Source organism: Rana temporaria, chromosome 5 (assembly GCF_905171775.1).
Source record: "Rana temporaria chromosome 5, aRanTem1.1, whole genome shotgun sequence".
Lineage (NCBI taxonomy): Eukaryota > Metazoa > Chordata > Amphibia > Anura > Ranidae > Rana > Rana temporaria.
Genome location: NC_053493.1, coordinates 281,625,311 through 281,648,597, shown reverse-complemented (window position 1 = coordinate 281,648,597; position 23,287 = coordinate 281,625,311). Strand labels below are relative to the sequence as shown.

Here is a 23,287-nt window from a genome sequence, read left to right as displayed (position 1 = left end):
AAATTTGCTACCTAATTAAAGCCATATTTGTCTCAAAACAGCCTTTATGACAGACTAAAAAAATCTAAAAGATTAATGTACGGTACTGAAACATCAACAAAATGTGGTCATGCCACTTTTGAGCCAGACTAAAGGCAACACAGTGCCAAAAAAACTGAAATTACAGTTTTTAGGTATTAATAGCTACAGTAAGTCCTGACATATTTCCAGTAACTAAGGTTTATGGTATTCTTGTGCATGGGAGAGGCAGCTGAACATATTGTTGGATGCAGTTTTTATCTCTGCCAACACTATGCTTGAAAAATCCTTCCCTGAATTTACATTTATGTTGAAAAAATTGTATGTATTTTTCATAACCATTTCAGCCCCAGAAGAATTTACCCCCTTCCTGACCAGAGCACTTTTTGTGATACGGCACTGAGTCGCTTTAACTGCCAACATTTTTCCCACAAATAGATCTTTCTTTTGGTGGTATTTGATCACCTCTGCATTTTTTTTGTTTGCGCTATAAACAATTTTGGAAAAAAAGCAATGTTTTTTTTACTTTTTGCTGTAATAAATATCCCCAAAAAATGTAATATAATATAAAAACACATTTCTTTCTCAGTTTAGGCTGATATGTATTCTTCTACATATTTTTGGTAAACAAAATCGCAATAAGCATATATTGATTGGTTTGCCCAAAAGTTAGAGCGTCTACAAAATAGGGGATAGATTTATGGCATTTTTATTATTATTTTTTTAAATATTACTAATGACGGCGATCTGCGATTTTTATGACTGCGACATTATGGAGGACACATCAGACACATCAGACACTATTTTGGGACCATTGTCATTTATCTAGCGATAAGTGCTATAAAAATGCACTGATTACTTTGTAAATGACACTGGCAGGGAAGGGGTTTAACATTAGGGGGTGATCAAGGGTTTAAGTGTGTCCCAGGGAGTGATTCTAACTGTAGGGGGATGGGCTCATAACAACATGACAGAGATTACTGCTCTTGATAACAGGGAACAGTAGATCCCTGTCATGTTACAAGGCCTCACGGAGCACACGGCGCACACGCCCACAACGTCGCAATTTAAAGGGGACATACAGGTACGCCCATTTGCCCGCCACTGCAATTGTGCCGACGTATATCGGCGTGCAGCGGTCGGCAAGTGGTTAAAGAATTTTTTATTTTTACATTTAAAAAATTGGGGTTTAAAGTTCAAGATATACTGCTTAATAAAAAACCTTGAGGGGTCTACTTTTCTTTATAGTGTAATTATGGAGAAGTCTCTGGGGGGCCTGGCACTCCCGAGCCATTGTAAGTGCAGTTGAGTGTCATAAAACTGACATGCCAGTTTTCAGTCATGGACAGGCAGCCCTTGTTTCTGGACCCTGCCATGCTCTCCCAAAGTGACTAAAGGCCCATACACACAATCCAATTTTACAACAATAATTGTCTGATGGATATGTTGTGTCGGATAATCTGACCGTGTGTATGCTCCATCAGACAACTGTTGGCGGAATTAACGACAACAAATGATGGAAGTCCAATCATGTGTATGAGGCTTTAGACATATTTATGTGGTTTTCTCATGTATACAAGTAGAAGAATAAAGTATTTTATAACACCCTTAGCTACTTCTATACATAAGAAAGTGAAAAATAAAATAAATTGAAAATAAATTATTGTTTTTAGTTATATTTGTGTTTTCTTTTATTTCAAGTAACCCTAATAAAAATATTAATTACAAATGTTCAAAACAATCACAGTCTAACCATTCATATTAACAATTGACTTAAAAAAATAGTGCTCATCCAATGGCACTTCAATTTTAAAGCAGTGCTGTGATACGTGAATTAACCAATACCACCAAAGGGACATATTGTAACTACTGAAATAGTCCAATGAAAGAAAGTCCATAAAACTTGATGAAACAATATTTACATATTCATTGGGAATTAATGTAATCACCACCCGTGACAGTGAGGCAACTCTCCCTTGAGGAAGCAACTCGCCAGATTCCTATTTCTCTCATTTTCATGATTGACATAAAACCAACTGCCACCAGAATGCAGTGAAACATACTCGCTTCAGTCTCCCACCACCTCTGGAACTTACAGCTGATCTGTTTCCCCCCTCCGGTGCCACATTTGGTACCTTTCAGGGGGAGGGGTAAACAAGTACCTGTTTTTGACAGGTACCCTTCCCCACTTCCGGAAAATGGGGCTGCAGTGCCGTCTCTCTGAAGTTTGCCACCCCTCCTTCTTTCCCCGCCACTGGGCCAATTAGAAAGTGCAGAGCACTTTGCGCATGTACAGTAGGGAACCGCCAGTGAAGCCTAAAGGCTGATTTCCCTTTTACGATGAATGGCGGTGGCAGCACCCGACAGCTGACCTGAAAATCGCCTGGGATGCCCACATTGTGGGCTCCCTGGACAGGTAAGTGTCCCAATATTTAAAGTCAGCAGCTACAGTATTTGTAGCTGCTGACTTTTTTTTTTCCCAGGCAGAACACCGCTTTAATTAAATACCAGGGTCACGTGGCTTGTAACTACCAAGTGTGAAATTTATAGGGGTTAATTGCACAGTTGGCTATTACAAATCGAGTAAACCTGAACTGCCTTGGATAGGATTTGAGAGGTTAGCATTAATGTTGAAGAGGAGAAGCAGATATGAGTTTGGTTGCCATGCTGTGTATTCACCCCTGTGATGAATTCAGAAAGGTGAAAAGCAATGCATGGCTACGCAGCAACCAGAAGTGCAGGTACTGGAAGTGATGCATCAAAGGCAGCTGTGAGTTCCAGAGGTGGTGAGAGACTGAAGCAAGAATGTTTCACGGCATTCTGACGTCACTGTTCTTTTTTCTGATATTATGGTTATTTATGTAGGAATAGGTTTAGGACTTAAGGGACCCCAAAGACCCAAAAGACCAAAAAAAAGGAAAAGGCGAGGGGACTATATCGGTACTGTATGAGCAGGTAAACTCAAAGAGTAATTATATAAAAAATATTAATAAATTTATTAACATGGTATCAAAAAAATAGACATAATCATAAAATACATCGAAACAACAATACAAGACAATAAACATATAGCGAGACCGGCCATACAAGTCACCGAGCTAGAATAGTCCCCAGAGGGAGGATCACGGTGAAAGTGGAGGTCACGCAGAGCGGAGTCTCAACTAGTTTCGCCACTGAGTCGCTTCGTCAGGAGAATTCTAAAAATGATACATAGTTGTTAGCAAATAGGGTTATATATACATATATATATATGAACATGCATGGGCCAACCAAGTGCCAACAGACAAATATTAAAGTATCAATTGTACATAAAAACATTAGAAAAAGAGAGAACACCAAACAGCTCAGATGTCGCAGCCAACCGAGGGAAAACCTTGCACGGCGACCAAGGGGGACAACTGTGGAGGTGGACCTGTTTAACTAGAGTCTCTGGGCATTACTGTGCCTAAAAATCGCCCAGCATGCACCTCTCCCTGAAAACCAGGAAGAAAAAGGAACTGGGCTTCACATACCCACACATATGATGGATATGGACACAACATGAGCTGGAGGATATAAAGGAAGTGTTTGCAATGATTTCTGAAATGACTGGGGAGCTATTAACCGCTTAAGGACCGCCCACACCATATATACGTCGGCAGAATGTCACGGACAGGCATTATCACGTACCTGTACGTGGCCCTTTAAATGCCTGCCATGTGGTCTCGGTCGCGACCCTGCCACCTTCCCTGTGAGTCGGACCGCGGGTCCCGCAGACTCGATCGCCGCGGGACTTATAGCAAAAAGTAAAAGATATTGAATTTGTTTCAAAATTGTCGCTCTATTTTTGTTTAGAGCGCAAAAAATAAAAACTACAAAGGTGATCAAATACAACCAAAAGAAAGCTCTATTTGTGGGAAAAAAAGGACGTCAATTTTGTTTGGGAGATGCGTCGCACGACCGCACAATTGTCAGTTAAATCGACGCAGTACCGAATTGCAAAAAGTGGCCTGGTCTTTGACCACCCAAATGGTCCGGGCTAAAGTGGTTAATATGTTTTATGGACTATTTAATGTGATTAATTTTAGCTTGCAACAAACTTGTGATCTTAAAGTGAAAGAAAAAGCACATAACAAATATTCTTAAAAATGCTAACCCCCCACACACACACCCAACCCACCTACCCTCCCCCCCCCCCACACACACACTCCTGGCTATCATGCATAGTCTGTATGAAAACTGTACTAACACTTTAGGTAATGACAAAGTTATTGCCGAACAATAAGGTCCATAGAAGAAATGTAAAAATGACTCTGGTCCATTGAGATTGTACAGGTGTGCAGTGATTAACCATTTAGGACATTTACAGTATAATACAGTAGGGCAATATGTGGAAAAATAGGCATGTTCTGTATGTAAATGAAACATATCAGTTTACTTATTTATTTTACCATTGCCTTTAAAATGTTTAGTAATAGCCAAACTGAAGTTGTCCTTTCAGAATTTGTTTGAATCGTCACTCTCGCCTAGCAGTAAAAAAGGTCGCTGGTTCGAATCCCAACCACGACACAACCTGCCTGGAGTTTGCATGTTCTCCCTGTGCATGCGTGGGTTTCCTCGTGGTACTCCGGTTTCCTCCCACACTCCAAAGTCATGCTGATAGGTTAATTGGCTTCTGTCTAAAAATTGGCCCTAGTATATGAATGTGAGTTAGGGACCTTAGATTGTAAGCTCCTTGAGGGTAGGGACCAATGTAAATGTACAATGTATATGTAAAGCACTGCGTAAATTGACAGCGCTATATAAGTACCTAAATAATAATAATAATAATAATGTATTTTGCATTGCCACTTTTCCCATGCATTTCTATACCTTTCTAAATAATACATGAATTTGTGATGTAGTACACTAAATTGATTTACATATCATATGCACATAGTCTATTGAGCAGTTAATACAACAGTGTGTTAAAAGCCACTTATCCTTGATTTGATGGCGATAAGTGCATAATCAATATCAGCAGCTGTTTACCAAAAAGAAATTCAATTTTCACAATTACTTTATCACATGGTGGAAAATTGAGGCTTATGGCCTCACTGCTGTGTGTTCTGTGACAAAAAAGGCATTTATGTTATTATGTTGTCTCAGGCCTTGTACACACGAGCAGACATGTCCGATTAAAATGGTCCGCGGACATGTCTGCTGGGATCTTTTGATCTGATGTGTGTACACACCATCAGACCAAAATCCCCGCGGACAGAGAATGCGGTGAAGTAGAAGACACCGACGTTCTCTGACACGGGAGTTCAATGCTTCCACGCATGCGTCGAAGCAATTCGACGCATGCAGGGGATTTCGGGCCAGTGGACATGTCCGATGCGTCGTACTAACCATCGGACATGTCCGACGGACAGGCTTCCAGCAGACAAGTTTCTTAGCATGCTAAGAAACTTTTGTCCGCTGGAAACCTGTCCGCTAGGCCGGAAAACTGTCCGGTGGGCCCTACACACGGTCGGACATGTCCGCGGAAACTGGTTCGACGGACCAGTTTCAGCAGACATGTTCCGTCGTGTGTACGAGGCCTCATGATTTGTGAGGGTGTAAAATGCTGCAGTATGAGGACCAGTGGTCAGCTTCTGAATGTTAAGCCAGAAACGTAATCTTTCATAATTTAGTTCTGACTAAACCTTGATTATAATTTATATTTTCCACAGCAAAATTCTTTCTTCTCTCTTGTCTATTGAATGTAATTAAAGACTTTGTTGAACACAATTAACTTATGTATATGCATAATAACCTAATGCCACAAATTATTTATTGAGATAAATTATTGCATGAAAAGAAAACTCCAGCTGAAACTAAATATCCTAACTTAAAGCAAACATTAAAGCAGGCGTGTCATCTGGCACTTTTTCTGTGGCCTGCTGAATATCTCCTCTTCCCGCTGAAGATGAGTTGGCAGGGAGCTGCATCTACACTGAAGATGGTGGACAGGCAGGAGATGATAGAATGACAAAGGGTGTCAGACAAAGCAACACCTTTCTGGTTGAGGGCAGGCACAATAGGCAGCATGGCCATGGTGTAAACATTGGTGCTAGTGTAGGCCTTAACATTGTAAACCATAAAGGTTGTGTGAATGCAGGGAGAGGCTTACATGAAGATATCTGAAGCTTGTGTAAAGGTGATGGGTACAGGTAGCAAACTTCCTCAGACTAAGGAAGGTGGTGGGCAGTCTCAGCACTCTACACTGCCCTGAAACTCCCTAAGCTTCTCCTTCAGGCTATCATTATCAGATTTGTATTCCTACATGGAGTAAAGAACGTTCGTCCTTTCAAATGTAGGTGAGGGTTGCTCCTATCTCTAGTAAATGAGATGCAAACTTTTGTAAACCTTTTATGGGATGTTGTCGGCAACCCAACATACATACATAAAATGTATTTTATTAATCACATTTCGTAAAATGGCCAATCAAAATGGCCTCATGTTAAAGCCAACAATAAGTATACTTTTATAAGAAGAGCAAAAAGATCAACATACCAGAAAATGTACTCGACAGATCAAGAGGATCTGAAAAAATCACTGATCACCTCTATTTGATCACCTCTGCGTTTTTTTATTTTTTGTGCTTTAACCACTTCCTTCCCGCCGTATGACTATAAACGTCCTCTCTTTGAAGAGAAATACCGTTGTTATGTTAGCAGCTAGCTACCATAACCCCAGTATCCTACGAACCGATTGTGTGTACGCGGCATGTCTGTTGTCTTTCAAAAGAACAAGCTCTCCAGCAGAATCTAATGCCGCGTACACGCGATTATTTTTCCTGTCATGCAAAAAACAATGTTTTTCTCAACGAGATTCGTCGTGATTTTACTCAAGCCTGCCTTGCATACACACGTTCATTAAAAAAAAAACGCTTGAGCAAAGCGCGGTGACGTACAACACGTACAACGGCACTATAAAGGGGAAGTTCGAATGGTGCCACCCTTTTGGACGCTTTTGCTAATTTCTGAGAATGCACAATTTTTTCCCCTCAGAAAAGCATACACACAAGGTTCTGATTTTTTTTTGCGGGCAGTTTTCTAGTCAAGAAAACTGCTATGGAGCATACACACAACCGGCAGTTTTCTCGTCATGAAAAACGGTCATGTGTACATGGCATAACACTCCCTTGCCCCCAGACTGACAATGCTGCTGTCTAAAGGTGCCCCCTGTGCTCATTTATCCAGAGTGGAGACACTGTAATACAGGAGGTGGATTACTGGCCAGATCACCAGGAGAAAACAGAGGAAAAAAAGCCTTAAAAAAGAAAACGAATGCAGCAACCAATTGGTAAGCTGCATTATATGTCATTTTTGGCTTTGGGTTTATTACCACTTAAAAAGGATACGTTCACCTTTTGGAACATGTTACATGTTCCACCTGTAATTAAGCTGCTCTCCTTCCCACTTTATTGTGACAGCAGGCAGGGGATCTTCTCCCTGCACCCACTTACACAATTCAAAACAGCTCAGCTGTGTGGAAATTTGCCCACACAGCCACATCATTCATTCACAGTTTTCTGTGAATGAATAGACTACAACTACCGTCAGCCTCTTCAGCTGACAGCTTGTAGTTCTGAATCTACTACAAAGACATTAATGTGAACTTATTTATTAAGATAATGAGGGTAAAGAGAGGCAAATAAAATTGTAATAGTGAAAAGAGGAAACAAGTTCACCCTAAAAATATAACAATGCAGCAGAGATATGTACAGAACTTATGTAAGTAGAAGTATGTAATGGCTGTCATCTGATTGTTTCTTTTTCATGATAAAATTATAAAAAAATTATATATACAGGTATACTTCATAATTAAAGATAGTACAATAAAAATGAAATTTGGACAGCTTAAGTATATGTTTAATAACTCTGCTGTCAAGGTTATTATAGCTTTAACAGTAGGCTTACAGATTAAAACAGCTGTCCAGAATGTGCTATGTTTGCTGCAGAAATACTGTATGTTTTAGCCTAGAGGCATTTTCTGTGTTATGAAGGAAAACAAAATGGTACTGAGGATTTGAAGGGGGAAAAAACAAACAGTGTAACTCACAAATAGCTCAACCTTTTGAATGACAGCTCAGCTCAGACCAGACTTGTTTACATTCGAAATAAGCGGCTACCTGGCAACGCTATGATTTTTGTTTAGTGTATAGAGCATTACTATTCTGTAACTCTCTCCTTGATTGACTACACATAACTATGAAACATTGTATGTATGGAAACCTGTAAACTGCTTTAACCACTTAAGACCCGGAACAAAATGCAGCTAAAGGACCCGGCCAGGTTTTGCGATTCGGCACTGCGACGCTTTAACAGACAATTGCGCGGTTGTGCGACATGGCTCCCAGACAAAAATGGCATCCTTTTTTTCCCACAAATAGAGATTTCTTTTGGTGGTATTTGATCACCTCTGCGGTTTTTATTTTTTGCGCTATAAACAAAAATAGAGCGTCAATTTTGAAAAAAATTCAATATTTTTTACTTTTTGCTATAATAAATATCCCCCAAAAATTGATAAAAAAACTTTTTTTTTCCTCAGTTTAGGCCGATACATATTCTTCTACTTATTTTTGGTAAGAAAAATCGCAATAAGCGTTTATCGGTTGGTTTGCGCAAAATTTATAGCGTTTACAAAATAGGGGATAGTTTTATTGCATTTTTATTCATTTTTTTTTTTACTACTAATGGCGGCGATCTTCATATTCAGAAGGAGTAGCAGAATATATTTTGGGGTGTCATTTTGGTATGTACATGCTGTGTGTTAGATATATCTTATAAATGGACAACTTGTGGGGAAAAAATACACGTTCAAAAGACTCATAATGCCTCATAGAATATATAATGGGACGTTCGCTTTTGAAAATTAGGTAATTTTATGGGTGTTTCCATTGTCCTGGTGTTCCATGGCCTTAAAAAGTGTGAGGCCCCATACTCACGACCAAACATGTCTGCTGAAACTGGTCCGCGGACCAGTTTCAGCGGACATGTTCGTTCGTGTGTAGGCAGTAACGGACAGGATTCCAGCAAACATTCGTCGGCCAGACCGTTTTCCAACGAACAACTGTTTCCTGGTCTTGCTTTAAAACAGTCTGCTGGAATCGTGTCCGTCAGACATGTTCGGTCGTCTGTACACAAAAGCAGCGTACAAAAACCCCGCGCATGCTCAGTCCAAATGAGGAGACGGGAGCGCTCGTTCAGGTAAAACTCGCGTTTGTTTGGGATATGGCACATTCGTCATTAGAAACCTTTTATTCTAGCAAGAGAACAATGTCTTAAAAAGGCGCACCAAACCACATTTTCTTGCCTCGTTTTATTAATTCTTCTCTTGCTAGAATAACCCCGTTCTCTTGCTGATGCAATTTCAATAGAGTTGTCCCATACTGAAATGTCACATTTCTTGCTTGTGATGTAATCCTTTAATAATGTTTTCTATGCCAGACGTGTGTTTTGGTTGGTGGTCCTCCATAATTTATAGTAGTCATTTTTGTAAAGGAATGTGCATCTTATTTTTTTTTTTGTTGTTTCTAGTTATGTCACCATTTTTTTTTTTTTTTTAACATGTTTTTTTCTTTTTAATTATTTTTTTTTTTTTGTTGTGTTTCATTTGAGAATATTAAACCATGTTGGCACACCAAATGTCCGTCCCCCCCCCAAGGAGTGTGTCCTTTGTAAATGACCCATTGTCTATTTATAAAAGGTTTGCTGCCTAATAATCCCCACAGTATAACAAACAATAGACATGTTTTCAAATGAAAGCAAAAAGCCTTTTATTTAGGCAAATGTCATCACAAAAAATAAACAGAACGGCAGCACTAGAATAGATAGCAAACTATATGCAAACTTGCATTTCCAACATGGTGAAGGATAAACTTCCAAGCCTCAGGAGCCAAACCCAAAAATATGAAGCAGCAGCACACAAACAAAGGAACCCAAACTGTGGTAGTCCAAACAATATGTCCTTTATGTGGAAGGAAATGGAAGGCAGAGAATCAACGTTTCCTCCTCTTTCCAGCCTTCCCTCCAGGCAGCCTTCCAGCGGATCTAACACGGGGTCTTGCAGGTGGGGTCGATGTGGCAGCAGGAGGATGGTGTTCCGCAAGCCGGGCCGGGTCACATAGCCCAGTGTCTGGGGTCAGCAGGCCCCTCTGCATCCACCAAAGGACCTGGTTCATCAGGGCCTTTGCCAGTCTTCTCTGGTCCTCCTCCCCTTCATTCAAATCGTGGGTCAAGGAGGCACTGAAGGCCTCTGTGGGGTTGAGGGGGGCCCTCATGATGGCGCTTGCCTCCTGTATCATGCGGAGGCTTGCCTCCTCCTTCGGCCTGATGGCCTCACCTGGGGGGGAGAAGACTGGCTGGTGGTGGTTCTCCTGGCCGGGGGGACCTGCTGCAGGCCACTGGGCCCAGCCTCCTCCTGGCTGCCACTGACCCCAGCCTCCTCCTGGCTGCCACTGACCCCGGCCTCCTCCTGGCTGCCACTGACCCCGGCCTCCTCCTGGCTGACAGACACCTGAGGATCTGCCACCTCCTGGCTGATCTCTTCTTCCTGTGTGGAAAAAAAAGGACATTTTTTACAATTTCGCTAAATAAAACCACACTCATTTTCATGTTTTTCGTTTAGTATTTTCTGTTCATTATTACTTGAATACACTCTACTTCTGACCCCTGCAGTTGTCATCCCTGACACCTATTTGTCTGTTCACCTTTTTTTTGTGCTTTTTCCCAGCTTGGCTTTTCTTTTACAATATCAAATCATTAATCCACCAAGAATTATTTACGCCAGAAATATAGAGGAAACTACTATACCTCCTCATCGAAGGGTGGCAGATCTGCATCTCTGTCAGCCAGGCCCTCTTCCTCCGACTCTGCAGGGCTGTGGTCATCTGGGGAATGTCCGCTGGAAGGTAGCATGGAGGAAAGGTTGGAAGAAAGACTCGACATCGTTTTCCTGCCTTCCATTTCGTCCCGCAAAAAAGCCATCTGTTTATAATACCACAGTTTGGGTTCCTTTGCTTGTCTTGCTGCTGCTCCCGATTTTTGGCTTTTATTAGCTTTGTATGCTCTCCTGTATGTGCTTCTGAGGTTGGCAAGTTTATCCTTCACCATGTTGGCAGTGCATCCTGGCACCCATGTTTGCATATAGTTTGCTAGCTCTTCTAGTGCTGCCGCTCGTACATCTTTATTACAATATAAAGAGTGCTTGGAATTCCACAGGATGGGCGTGTCCTGATATTTTTGTAGTAAGGCCTCTATAGATTCCTTATTTTGTAGTTGGTCCATTTCACTTTTGGAAAAATGATATATCTTTTTGAGTCTAGATTCGCAAAACATAAACCAAAGAAAAATAAATATTAAAAAGGATCAGCGTTGACCTTGATATAATATGTGTCTTCAAATTTATTACCTATATCTAATTACAAACACAGTCTCTCTTGTTTAAACAATGATTGGCAGCTCGTCCGCATTGGTTGTACCAAACATTGATTTGCTAGATGCAGAGCCATTGTTAACATTGCAGTAAATATTTTTTATATAGAAAAATAAACAATGCTTACAAATGACAGTATTCATCTAGGCACTCTTTCATGTGTAAATCTCATGCCCCTGACAATGGATGACATAAAAGACACTTCCTAATGACCTCTGTACAACCAACACTTGAACAATACTTTGCCTGATCTGAATACACCATTCAAAAACTTGTCAATGTGGTACAGCATTGTTCACATCTCTATTTTGTGAGTTGTCCAAAAGCATTTGGATACCAAAATAACATTGTGGTACCCCATAGACAGAATAGCTTAAAAAGGGTGCAACCAACAGCCCAAACCCCCATCCCATGTGTCTACATTTTCCAGGCCTCTGCTGATCCCATTTTTAATTTCCTTACCTTCCTGTCTCTCGCTCCTCGTTTCTCACGCTCGCCTAATTACCGCGTAAGATGCGTAATCACGGCGTGCACCTTTTAAACACTCCGCGTATTTATTAAACCCCGCCCTCGTCACCTTTGCTAGGCCCCTAATCAATGAGTTTAGGAAATATGGCGTTAACTGTGTATGTTCAGAATGTGATCGAAGATTCTCCGCGTAACCTACGTAAACACGTTATTTGCATTCTCTACACTCCGCGTATGTATTAAACGCCGCCCTCTTCTCCGCCCATGGCGTAAGAATTCATCTTTTCCACGCCCATAATCTCTGTGGGAAAGGAAAGATGGCGATGTCACACGAGCGGGCACGATGCTCTCATGCCACAAGTGAAGGGACAGAGGCAGGGACGTCCCGATCAAGGCCAAGAAGATACAAAGCCACTAATATGCGGTTCCAGGAAATGGTGGAGTTAGTTTACATCATGCGAAAGAAGGACTATGATGGTGAATTAGGGCCATACAAGACCCCTAACCGCCGAAAGGCACATATTATGGACAAGGTGGCGAGGAGAATGCAGAGGATGTTTGGGATCACCAGGTCCAAGGAACAGCTGAGGAAACGCTGGTCAGACTTAAAATTGAGGGAGCCACATCAGATGAAGAAAATACTTAAAATTCTGCGTAAAAGTAAGTAAATATATATTGGGGTTGGGGGGTGGGGTGGGTGATTGTCTGCAATAATGTGTTGCCATGTATATTTCACCATCTGCCTCCTTGGCCTGCTTGTAATTTTAAAGACATGTTGTCATTTTTTTTTTATGACATAAATACCTACATATTTACAAATACTGTTCTTAGTAAACAACGTAACATCACATAGTTTCTCAGAAAGGCTCGGTTATTCCAGGAACAACACACCTGGACATGGCTCACTGGCCAAAAACTTTGTTTGTAAACATTGTGTAAAAGCTAGTTCTAGAAAATAAAATTATGAGAATGGGAAAGGCAAACAGGATTCATTCTAAAAACAGTGGTAATAAAGCAGATGTTTTCACATCTGCAATGCAGAGCACATGTGTCTCCCCAAATCAAAAAAGGGTTTTGGTAGGGTCTCCCAGAAATACTGTTTAGGGGGGACATCCATGTGTGTCACTTTGCTAAAAAGGGGCAGGATCAGAGCTTGCCATAGAAGTAATTCCAAAATGTAGGTTTGGTGAAAGATAAAAGTAACTAAATGAAAGCATCTTCTAAGCAATGTGTGCGATTTATGCTCTCCAATATCTGTGTGCTGATGAGTCTACATTTTTTTTGGTTTATTTCAGGGGAAAGAAGTCGCCAGCATTTGGAGGAGGCAGAGAGGGCCAGACAAGGCCAAAATCTGCCATCTCAACATGTGGAGGAGGAGGAGGATGTGGAAGGAGAAGAGGATGTGGAAGGAGAAGAGGATGTGGAAGGAGAAGAGGATGTGGAAGGAGAAGAGGATGTGGAAGGAGAGGAGGAAGGAAGAAAGGAGGAAGGAAGAGAGGAGGAAGAAGTAATTTTGGACTTAGAATTTATAGCAGATGAAGGGCAAGTGGCGGAAGAACAATTTGGCGAATTGAAAGAAGGTGGACTGATGGATGAAGGAGGAGTCCAAGATGATGGGGAAGTGGTGGAAGAAGGAGGAGTGATAGAAGATGATGGGGAGGTGGTGGAAGAAGGAGGAGTGATAGAAGATGTCGAAGAGGTGGAAAGGAGAAGCCCATCAGGTCAGTGTCACCCTAGCTTGATTAAAAAAAACATATGTAGATAGGCCTCATCGAAAAATAATTTTGGAAATGACCATTTTTTGTTTTTTTTAGGGGAGGAGGATGGTGTGCCAATATTTTCACGTGCAAGTGCTGCTATAATTATTCAGCAGGTAATGGAGTGCAGCACTGAAATGCACAATATGCGTGAAAGGATGGTTGTCATGGAAGAGAATTTAACAAATGTCCTTTTGGAATGCTGCACGGAAATGGACAATATGCGGCAAAGAATGATGGTCATCGAATCTAATTTTAAAAATATTATTGACATGATGGGCCGTGTCAAAGACTGAAACACCCCCCGCCCATCCCCCGCCCCCACAAACATTTGTACTGTTTTAATAATGAATACGCCAAAATTTGAAGATACACACACAGTGTGCCAACATGTGCTATCTGCCATCACAGAATATCTAGTGTCTGTGCTTTGTGGGTCCAACCCCCTCCTCCATCCTCAAGTAGTTGAGAGGAAGGGTTTGCTCCCACAAAACACAGACATTGATCACCCATGATGTCAGATAGCACATGTGGCCATTTGTCTGTTGAACCAATGACATTTGGCGAGTTTGCACTGAATGTGTGTATCTTCAAATTTTGGCGTGTTCCAGTGTGAAAGCACACCATGACTGACTGCTGTTGTGAGTTTTTATATTTTTATAATTGTATTTTGTTACTTTTTGACCATGTTGAACATTTTTGGATACTATAAAGTTTAGACCATAAAGAATAAACACCGAAAAAAAATTAAAAATATATATATATAGAATTATAAATCTCTCTAATCACTGAATTTAGTGAAGTCGAGATTTGACTCCTAAATCTCCAGAACAAATATTCGTATTGAAAAACACACCAAAAAATCAAAAAAAAATTAAAAAAATATTGGTTTTTGTGCATAAAAAATATGCCAAGAATAAAAAATACTAAGGCGGTAAACACCCCACCAAAAATATTCTATATATATATATATATATGTAAACAATAAATCTAACTATATTTGATAACCAAAAATGTGAACTTGTTAAAAAATTTATAATCTGCATAATATTTTTGGTTGAATTACCTGAAAAAATAAAAAAAAAATAAATAATTTTTGTAGACTCCTAAGTACAAAAGCAGGGAGTAATGAAAAAAATCTAAAATAATTTTTGGGGTCATGAACAAGCAAAAATTAAAAAACTTGAGCTCAAAATTTACAAATGGAGTTGCTTCTTATTTCTAGACTCAATACCCTGTTTGTAGATGAGTGAATACTGTGCAAAATGTGGTTATTTACTAAAAGTGGAGAAATCAATTATGCAGTAAAATTGAAGAAGTTAGTTAGAGAACCAGGAAGACAGATAAAAAGAGAAAAAGCATTAATGACAAACAACTGTATAAAGTCCAATGGTCTAATTATTTATTATTTGAGAGAATATTCCTTTCTTTGGGGGCCGAATTAGAAAGAAATATGATCTGGCATAGCAATGGCCCCCCGACCCATGAAGTACTCAACATATTTGTCGCGTACCTCACGAGCTGATTGGGGGGCCAAGCCAGCGCGACCAGTGTCCAGCCCGGGAAGGGGATCTGAGGGTAGTCTTGCCTCAGAACCGATGTCGGGTAGGTACGTCTGGGAGTGCCTGCGTAAAAAGTTGTGCAAAATGCAGCAGGCAAATACAACGGTGTCCAATTTATATTCCGCCAGATGTATCGATGTCCTGAACAGGCGGAACCGGTTGGTGAGTATCCCAAAGGCATTCTCGACTACCCTCCGAGCCCTGGCCAACCGAAAATTAAACACACTCCTCTCTGAGGTGAGGGTCCTCTGGGGAAAAGGCCGCATGAGGTGAGGACCAAGCCCGAAAGCCTCGTCCGCTAGGAACACAAACGGAAGTCCTTCCACATTATCTTCATCTGGTGGCAATGCCAGACCACCAGCTTGGAGACGATCATAGAAATCAGTCCGTGCGAACACTCCCCCATCAGACATCCGGCCATTCTTCCCCACGTCCACATATAGAAACTCATACTGTGCCGACACCACCGCCATCAACACAATACTATGATAACCCTTGTAATTATAATAGTAGGACCCCGAGTGGGGTGGGGGCACAATGCGGACGTCTTTCCCATCTATTGCTCCACCGCAGTTTGGAAAATCCCACCGCTGGGCAAATTGGGAAGCCACAGACTGCCATTCCTGTGGTGTGGAGGGTAGCTGTGGGGACAAACAAAAAAAGAGATTTAGTACTTTGGAATAAAAACATCCTACAAGCATCCTTGTGACACTTCAAAGTATTAAAATTGCATTAGAAAAATGTGCATGGAGAATTTGGGAAATGAAATATATAGGGCCACTTCATTAAGAGACTCCACAGCCCTCTGATGGGGACAATAAAAGTTTGAAGGGGGGGGGGGACACAAAAACCAAAAAGTCCTGTTTTCAAAAATGGCAAGGTGGGTTTGTCCCTAGGATAGCATGCTGGACAGGTTAATATTGGGTAAGGGACAAATATGCAGGTAGGTCAAGAATAAAACATGTAAAGCTTATATCAACATGCATAGGGAGAAAAGGGAACGTTAGTTAAACACACAGCATATCTGGGAAATGAAAAATAAAGTTAGTTAGCAACATTATTACAGCCAGAAAACTTACCTTAATATACTCCTCATGCAGAACTTTGATGATGGCAGCACACGTGTCCGGTATGATGACCCCAAGCGCCTGCGGAGAGATGCCTGTTGAGAACTTGAGGTCCTGCAGGCTCCTCCCAGTCGCCAGGTACCGCAACGTGGCAATAAGCCTCTGCTCGGCCATGATGGCTTGGCGCATCACAGTGTCCTGCCTCGTGATATAGGGGGACAGAAGTTCCAGCAGACTGTTGAATACGGGGTCCGTCATGCGGAGAAAATTCCTAAAGTCATTAGGATTATTCTCCTGGAGTTCCCTAAGCAGAGGCATATGTGAGAACTGGTCACGCTGGCGCAACCAATTCTTGGTCCAGAAACGCCTCCGCCCCCTGTTTCTGGCCAAAGTACTGGAAAAATGAACATATCCAGCAGCCATCCCATAAACAGCACCAACTCGCGAAAATTGACGCTGCTGCTCCATCATGGCTTCAAACCGGCCGGCTGGTCAGTCAAGAACACACTCAAACAGAAAGCACTCGCAAATCCAGCACTACCTGCGACAAACGCGTGACAAACAGATACGAGCGCACAGGATGCAACTGCTAAAGCAGAAACAACCTGCTAGCCTATAGCCGAATGACAACTACGTTACCGCAAGCACACGCACTGAACCCGTGAATACACGCTGTCAAAGCCTGGAGACCGAGAAGCGCGAATCAGCTCTAACCAAACCTTCACTAACACGAGCAAACCCGTAACTAGCAAAAGAGGAACAGAGGGCGGCGCCATTAAGTTTGGTCTTCCCCTTTATAGTGACGTCGTACGTAGTTTACGTGCACGCGTTCCGGTACGACGGTAATTTGGTCCGCTGGTGTGTACAAGCCAGCGGAACCAAACAAAAATCAGCCTTGTACGCCGGAAACTGTCGGGCAGACAGTTTCCAGCGCACAGATCCGGTCGTGAGTACAAGGCCTGATAGGTAGGAATGAAATTAGATGTGTAATTTATGCTCCTAGAAAGCCTGGAGGTGCTACTTGGATGTTGGGCCTCTGTGTGTGGCAAGGCTGTGTAAAAGTCTCACACATGTGGTATCACTAAACTCAGACGGAGTAGAATAATGTATTTTGGGGTATACAGTTGTGCTCAAAATTATTCAACCCCCCAATGCTGTAAAGGGTTTTAGGGAATTTAGTGTACATTTGTAATTGTATTCAGAATGAAATCCTACAAGGACTTCTTAAAGAACCATATGCAACTAAAATGACATCAATTGGTTTTGTAATACAGTAGTAAATGTTTATTTTGTGAATTCTTCATTTACACAATTATTCAACCCCTTAAAGACTACCACTCTGAAGAACAGAGGTTCATTGAAGTGTTTTCAATCAGGTATTGAAAACACCTGTGGATGTCAGGATGCAGCAATAAAGCCTAATAAGCACCAATCAGGCAGCTTTAAAATGACTGTGATACTCAGCTCCTTCTAGACATTTTCTGGTGTGGTTACAAACATGGTGAAGTCAAGAGAATGGTCCGGGAAGACAAGAGAAGAGGTGATTACTCTTCACAGGAAGGGCAATGGCTATAAGAAGATTGCAAACATGTTAAACATACCAAGAGACACCATAGGAAGCATCATTCTCAAATTCAAGCCAAAGGGCACTGTTGAAACGCTACCTGGTCGTGGCAGAAAGAAGATGCTGACTTCGACTGCTGAGCGCTACCTGAAGCGTAGAGTGGAGAAAAGTCCCCTTGTGACTGCAGAGGAACTGACAAAAGATTTGTCAGATGTGGGTAAGAATAAGAAGAGTCGACTGCAGTATGCAAAAATCATGTGGACAAACCACAGAAGTTTTGGGATTGTGTTCTGTGGACTGATGAAACAAAATTAGAAATGTTTGGGCCCATGGATCAACGCTATGTTTGGAGGAGGAAGAACAAGGCCTATGATGAAAAGAACACCTTGCCTACTGTGAAGCATGGCGGGGTGTCAATAATGCTTTGGGGCTGTTTTGCTTCTGCAGGTACAGGGAAGCTTCAGCGTGTGCAAGGTACCATGAATTCTTTTCAGTACCAGGAGATAGTGGATAACAATGTGATGCTGTCCGTCACAAACCTGAGGCTTGGGAGACGTTGGACCTTTCAACAGGACAATGATCCCAAGCATACCTCCAAGTCCACTAGAGCATGGTTGCAGATTAAAGGCTGGAACATTTTGGAGTGGCCATCGCAGTCACCAGACTTAAATCCGATTGAGAACCTCTGGTGGGACTGGAACTGGAGGCTTTTGCCCATGACGAATGGGCGAAGATACCCGTAGATCGCTGCAAGACACTTGTGTCAAGCTCTTTTGAGGATATGGCCCATTGTATAAATTGACAACTTTGTGTAAATAGAAAATAGGTTTTCATTTTCTTTCCACGTTTTCCAAAAACATGTATACAAAATGACATGTTCAAAAGACTCACAATGCCTCATAGAATATATAATGGGGCATTTTTCTTTTTCTTTTTCAATAATGCGGTCATTTTTTGGGTGTTTCCATTGTCCTGGTGCTCCAGGGCCTTCAAAAGTGTACAGGTGATATCATTATACCCAGGATGAGTAGCAGAATGTTTTTTCGGGTGTAATTGCAAATATGCATATGCTGTCTGAGAAATCACTTGTTAATATGACAATTTTGTGTAAAAAAAGAATCTCAATTTTCCCAAGAATTGTGGGAAAAAAATACAACTTTAAAAAACTCACCATTTCTCTTTATAAATACCTTGTATTGTCTACTTTCCGAAAAGGGGTAATTTGGGGGGGGGGGGGTATTTGTACTGTCCTGGCTTGTTAGTGTCTCAAGAAATGATTGTCTACTTTCCAAAAAGGGGTCATTTGGGGGGTATTTGTACTGTCCTGGCTTGTAAGTGACTCAAGAAATTAGGCTGTCAGTACATCAGGTGTGATCAACTATCAATAATTGCACCATAGCTTGTAGACGCTATAACTTTCACAAAGACCAAATAATATACAGTACACTAATTTGGGCTATTTTTAGCAAAGATATGTAGCAGTATATATTTTGGCCCAAATTATGAAGAAACATTACTTATTTGCAAAACTTTATAATATAAACTAAAAAAAAGTGTGTTTGTTATCAAAATTTGCGCTCTTTTTTCACTTATATCGCAAAAAAATAAAAACAAAACAGCAGCAATTAAATGCCACCAAAATAAAGCTCTATTTCTGTGAGAAAATTATAAACATTTTGTTTGGATAGAGTGTAGCATGACTGAGTAATTGTCATTCAAAGTGTGAGAGCACTGAAAGCTGAAAATTGGTCTGTGCAGGAAGGGGGTATAAATGCCCTGTATTGAAGTGGTTAAAACCTGCTATCATAATAACAAGTTGACATTATTTGCTGGTCAGAGCGAGGAAATGTATCCTAATAAAAGGTCAAAATTTGGAGCCCTTAAACTTATTAAAAGTTACTTGCAAGGTATAATAAATTACCAACCTTATACTGTATAAAACTGATGCTCAAAATTTAATCTCCTGGGATTGCCTGGTGTCTAGATAAACTGTCTCATACTGTGTCTAGATCAACTGTCAACTGATCAACCTGACCAGCACCTGGAAACATTGTGGGCAGCCAGCTGGGATAACAGATTTGGACATTCAACCAAGGACCTTGCTATATGTGTAAATGGGAAAGATTGGAGGGTGTACATCCATTCCTTGAGTCATTCAAGTCCCAGGTCTCAGTTGAGCAAAAAACTGCAAGAACCATGATTGGATGATGGAAGTCAGCAGAGCTTCACCTTGTTCACTAAGCTAATGGAAAGTTCCATTGCCTTTAGTAAATCAGCCTCTTTGAGATTAAAGATAGATAAACAGAATATGCCCCCTTACAATTTTTTTTTTTAACCCAAAAAATTCTACCTTCTTGCAATTAGGGTTTAGGACATAGTTCCACTGTAAAATACAGAAACATGTAATATACTGTACATATATCAGCACAGTGGTTTGGTGGTTAATACTCAGGCTTTGAAGAACTGGTTTTAATCTCAACAAGGGGCCAGATTCAGATAGGTCAGCTGATTTTTAGATCCGCGTAACCTATCTGATTTACGTTACGCCGACGCAAGTTTTTGAGGCAAGTGCTTTATTCAGAAAGCACTTGCCTCTAGTTGCAGCGGCGTATCGTAAATCCCCCGGCGGAATTCAAATTCCGCAGCTAGGGGGCGTCTACAATTTAAATCATTGCAAGGACGTCATTGGTTTTGACGTTAACATAAATTACGTCTGGCCGTATTCGCGAACGACTTACGCAAACGACGTAAAAAAATTAAAACTCGGCACGGGAACGACGGCCATACTTAACATAGGATACGCCGCACTTACCCTTCCTATAGCAGGGGTAACTTTCCGCCGGAAAAAGCCGAACGCAAGCAACGTTAAAAAAAAGCGGCATGCACTTTATACATTCTCCCCAAGTTTATGGGGACTTCTGGGTGCACCAATTTTCTCCCACACTTCAAAGACATGTTTGTAGGCAATTGACTCCTGTCTAAATTAGCCCTAGTATGTGTGTACAAATTGGTTATGCACATATGCTATCACATCCTACATGCCAGCTCCAACCACAGCTATGGGATTGTTGACAAAAGATCTTGCGGCCCACCCATTCAACAAAAAAAAGGCTTTTGGGTTTATCAAAAATGGTGCTCAGAGAGCTGGCCTATAGAATAAAATATATACAGTAAATAGTATGTGGCAAGTATTTTCACATACAAAGCTTTTTATTGTTTTTATGGTATTTAATTTCTGATGCAGAAAGTCTTAGTCCTTTTTGTAAAATGTGTTTCTTTCTTTTATTACAGAATGTGTGATACAGGAGAGGGGTTGTTTACATTTCAGACAAGAGAAGGAGAAATGATCTATCAGAAAGTCCATTCTGCAACATTGGCGATTGCAGAGCAGCATGAAAGACTAATGTTAGAACTGGAGAAGAAAGCAAGAGTAAGTACAGTTCTTATTAAAATATTCACTAAACTTGAACATTTGAATTCCATATTATATATTTTTCTTCATTATTAAAACATAGAAGAGAATGTGTATGTATGAATTCAACATCTGTGTGTACATGATATTTGTTTCTACATAACAGTAAGCAATCCTGGTGTAGTTTAATGTGCTTTAAAAAATTAGCACAAAAACAAAATAATGGTATTGCTTATGACGGTTAATCAAATGTTTCCATACATTTCCTAAATTGCTCTAGAGAAAACACAGCTAGAATCTAAGAAATTAGCAATTAGGCAATAGTACATTTTAAAAAGTCCCAACATTCAACATTGATAATGATGTTGTTGCTAAGGTGATTATCCTACAGAAGCCAAAGAAAGTTATTGAATGGTAACTTTAGGTTTATCGTGTATAATTGATGGAAAAATATAAAAATTCATAACATTTTATTTATTTCCGTTTTACTAATGGGGGCATTTTTAAGGACCATCGACTACCAGTCCCATTTTAAAATATTGTAACAGTCTTCCTGCTAAGCTAGTCTAGCTTGGACTATTTTCTTTTTGATAAAGAGAAACACTGTGGGGGTCATTTACTAAGAGTTATGGAAGTACTGGCGCCCTACATGAAAAAGTGCAGATTTCTAGGCAATTAAAAGTTCAACTAGGTGAACATGTGCCTGTAAAATTTGAATCAGCGCTAATTGGCGATTCCGTGGATCTGCAAGTGTCAATTGCGAACCCCATTAAAGTCTATGGGAGCCGAACAGGAAGAAACAAAAAGGTCCATTTTGAAGGCTTATATGCAAGCAATTGGCCATAAAACTGGTATGGGTGTCTGGGTATTGCTCTGGGGGCATGTATCAACAATAATAAAAAAATATATATTTTCAGGAGCAGGGATTTTAATAATGCTTAAAGTGAAACAGTAAAAATGAAATATTCCTTTAAAGGGGTTGTAAAGGTTTGTTTTGTATTTTCTAAATAGGTTACTAGCTAGTGTATTGTTGGTTCACTTACCTTTTCCTTCAATTTCCCTTCTAAATGTTTTTTTCTTTGTTTTCTTTGTCTGAATTTCTCACTTCCTGTTCCTCCTCAGTAAGTAGTTCAGTAAGCTGTTCTGATTGACTTTTCACCACTCGGATGATGGTGGAAAGCTTACTAAGGCAAAACAGGAAGTGAGAAATTCAAACAAAGAACAAAAACATTTAGAAGGAAAAGGTAAGTGAACCAACAATGCACTAGCTTAAAGGAACCTATTTAGAAAATAAAAGACAAACCTTTACAACCCCTTTAAGTATCGTGTCTGGGGGATACCTTTAGTCTGCCTGTAAAGTGGCACATCTGGCCAATGGGTGGAACAGTGCCACAGCAATAATGACAATTCTAAAGGAAAAATTGTCATTTAAACTTGCTCATGGCTGTAATGTAGGAAGGCAATAAAAACCAAGTAAAGCATGATCCAATTTGCTCCAGCAGGGCAAAAAATCATTCCTGATCCACCAAGAGGCAATCGGTTGTTCCCTGGATCAACTTTACCTATAAAAGTTAGTATCCAGTTGTAATATGTACATTTAGGAAATAATCCAGGCCTTTTATAAAACAATCTACTGAGCTGGACAGAACACAATTAATTACACAATATACCATCCCATTGCAATACAATCCCAAGTTCACCAAGCACACCACCCAGGGGTACCATGTGAATGGGTCACACAGGACACCCACCCCCCCACACATCCATCGCCTCCTCCCCCCAAATTCCGCCAAAATAGACTTACCACATATAGTTAAAATTTCCATTCCATTCTATATAGCCACTCCACAAAGCTCATTTATATAGGTGGCATGTGATGGAAACATAAAAAAAGCCCTGAAAGTATAATGAGAATGCTGCATCAGAGCAGGGTATATTGTAAAACTTTTTTCATATATCAATCACACTTTTAAACAGCATATAAATCTAAATCCTCA

The 23,287-nt window shown here is 40.6% G+C and overlaps 1 protein-coding gene across 1 annotated transcript in view; it reads left to right on the top strand.

Moving 5' to 3' along the window:
* Positions 1-23,287, top strand: part of DOK6 (docking protein 6) — a 525,123-nt gene that overhangs the window by 320,309 nt on the left and 181,527 nt on the right. The window contains exon 6 of the mRNA XM_040353904.1: positions 21,170-21,308. Within this exon, the coding sequence (XP_040209838.1) occupies positions 21,170-21,308 (139 nt within the window). The remainder of the gene's footprint in view (positions 1-21,169; positions 21,309-23,287) is intronic.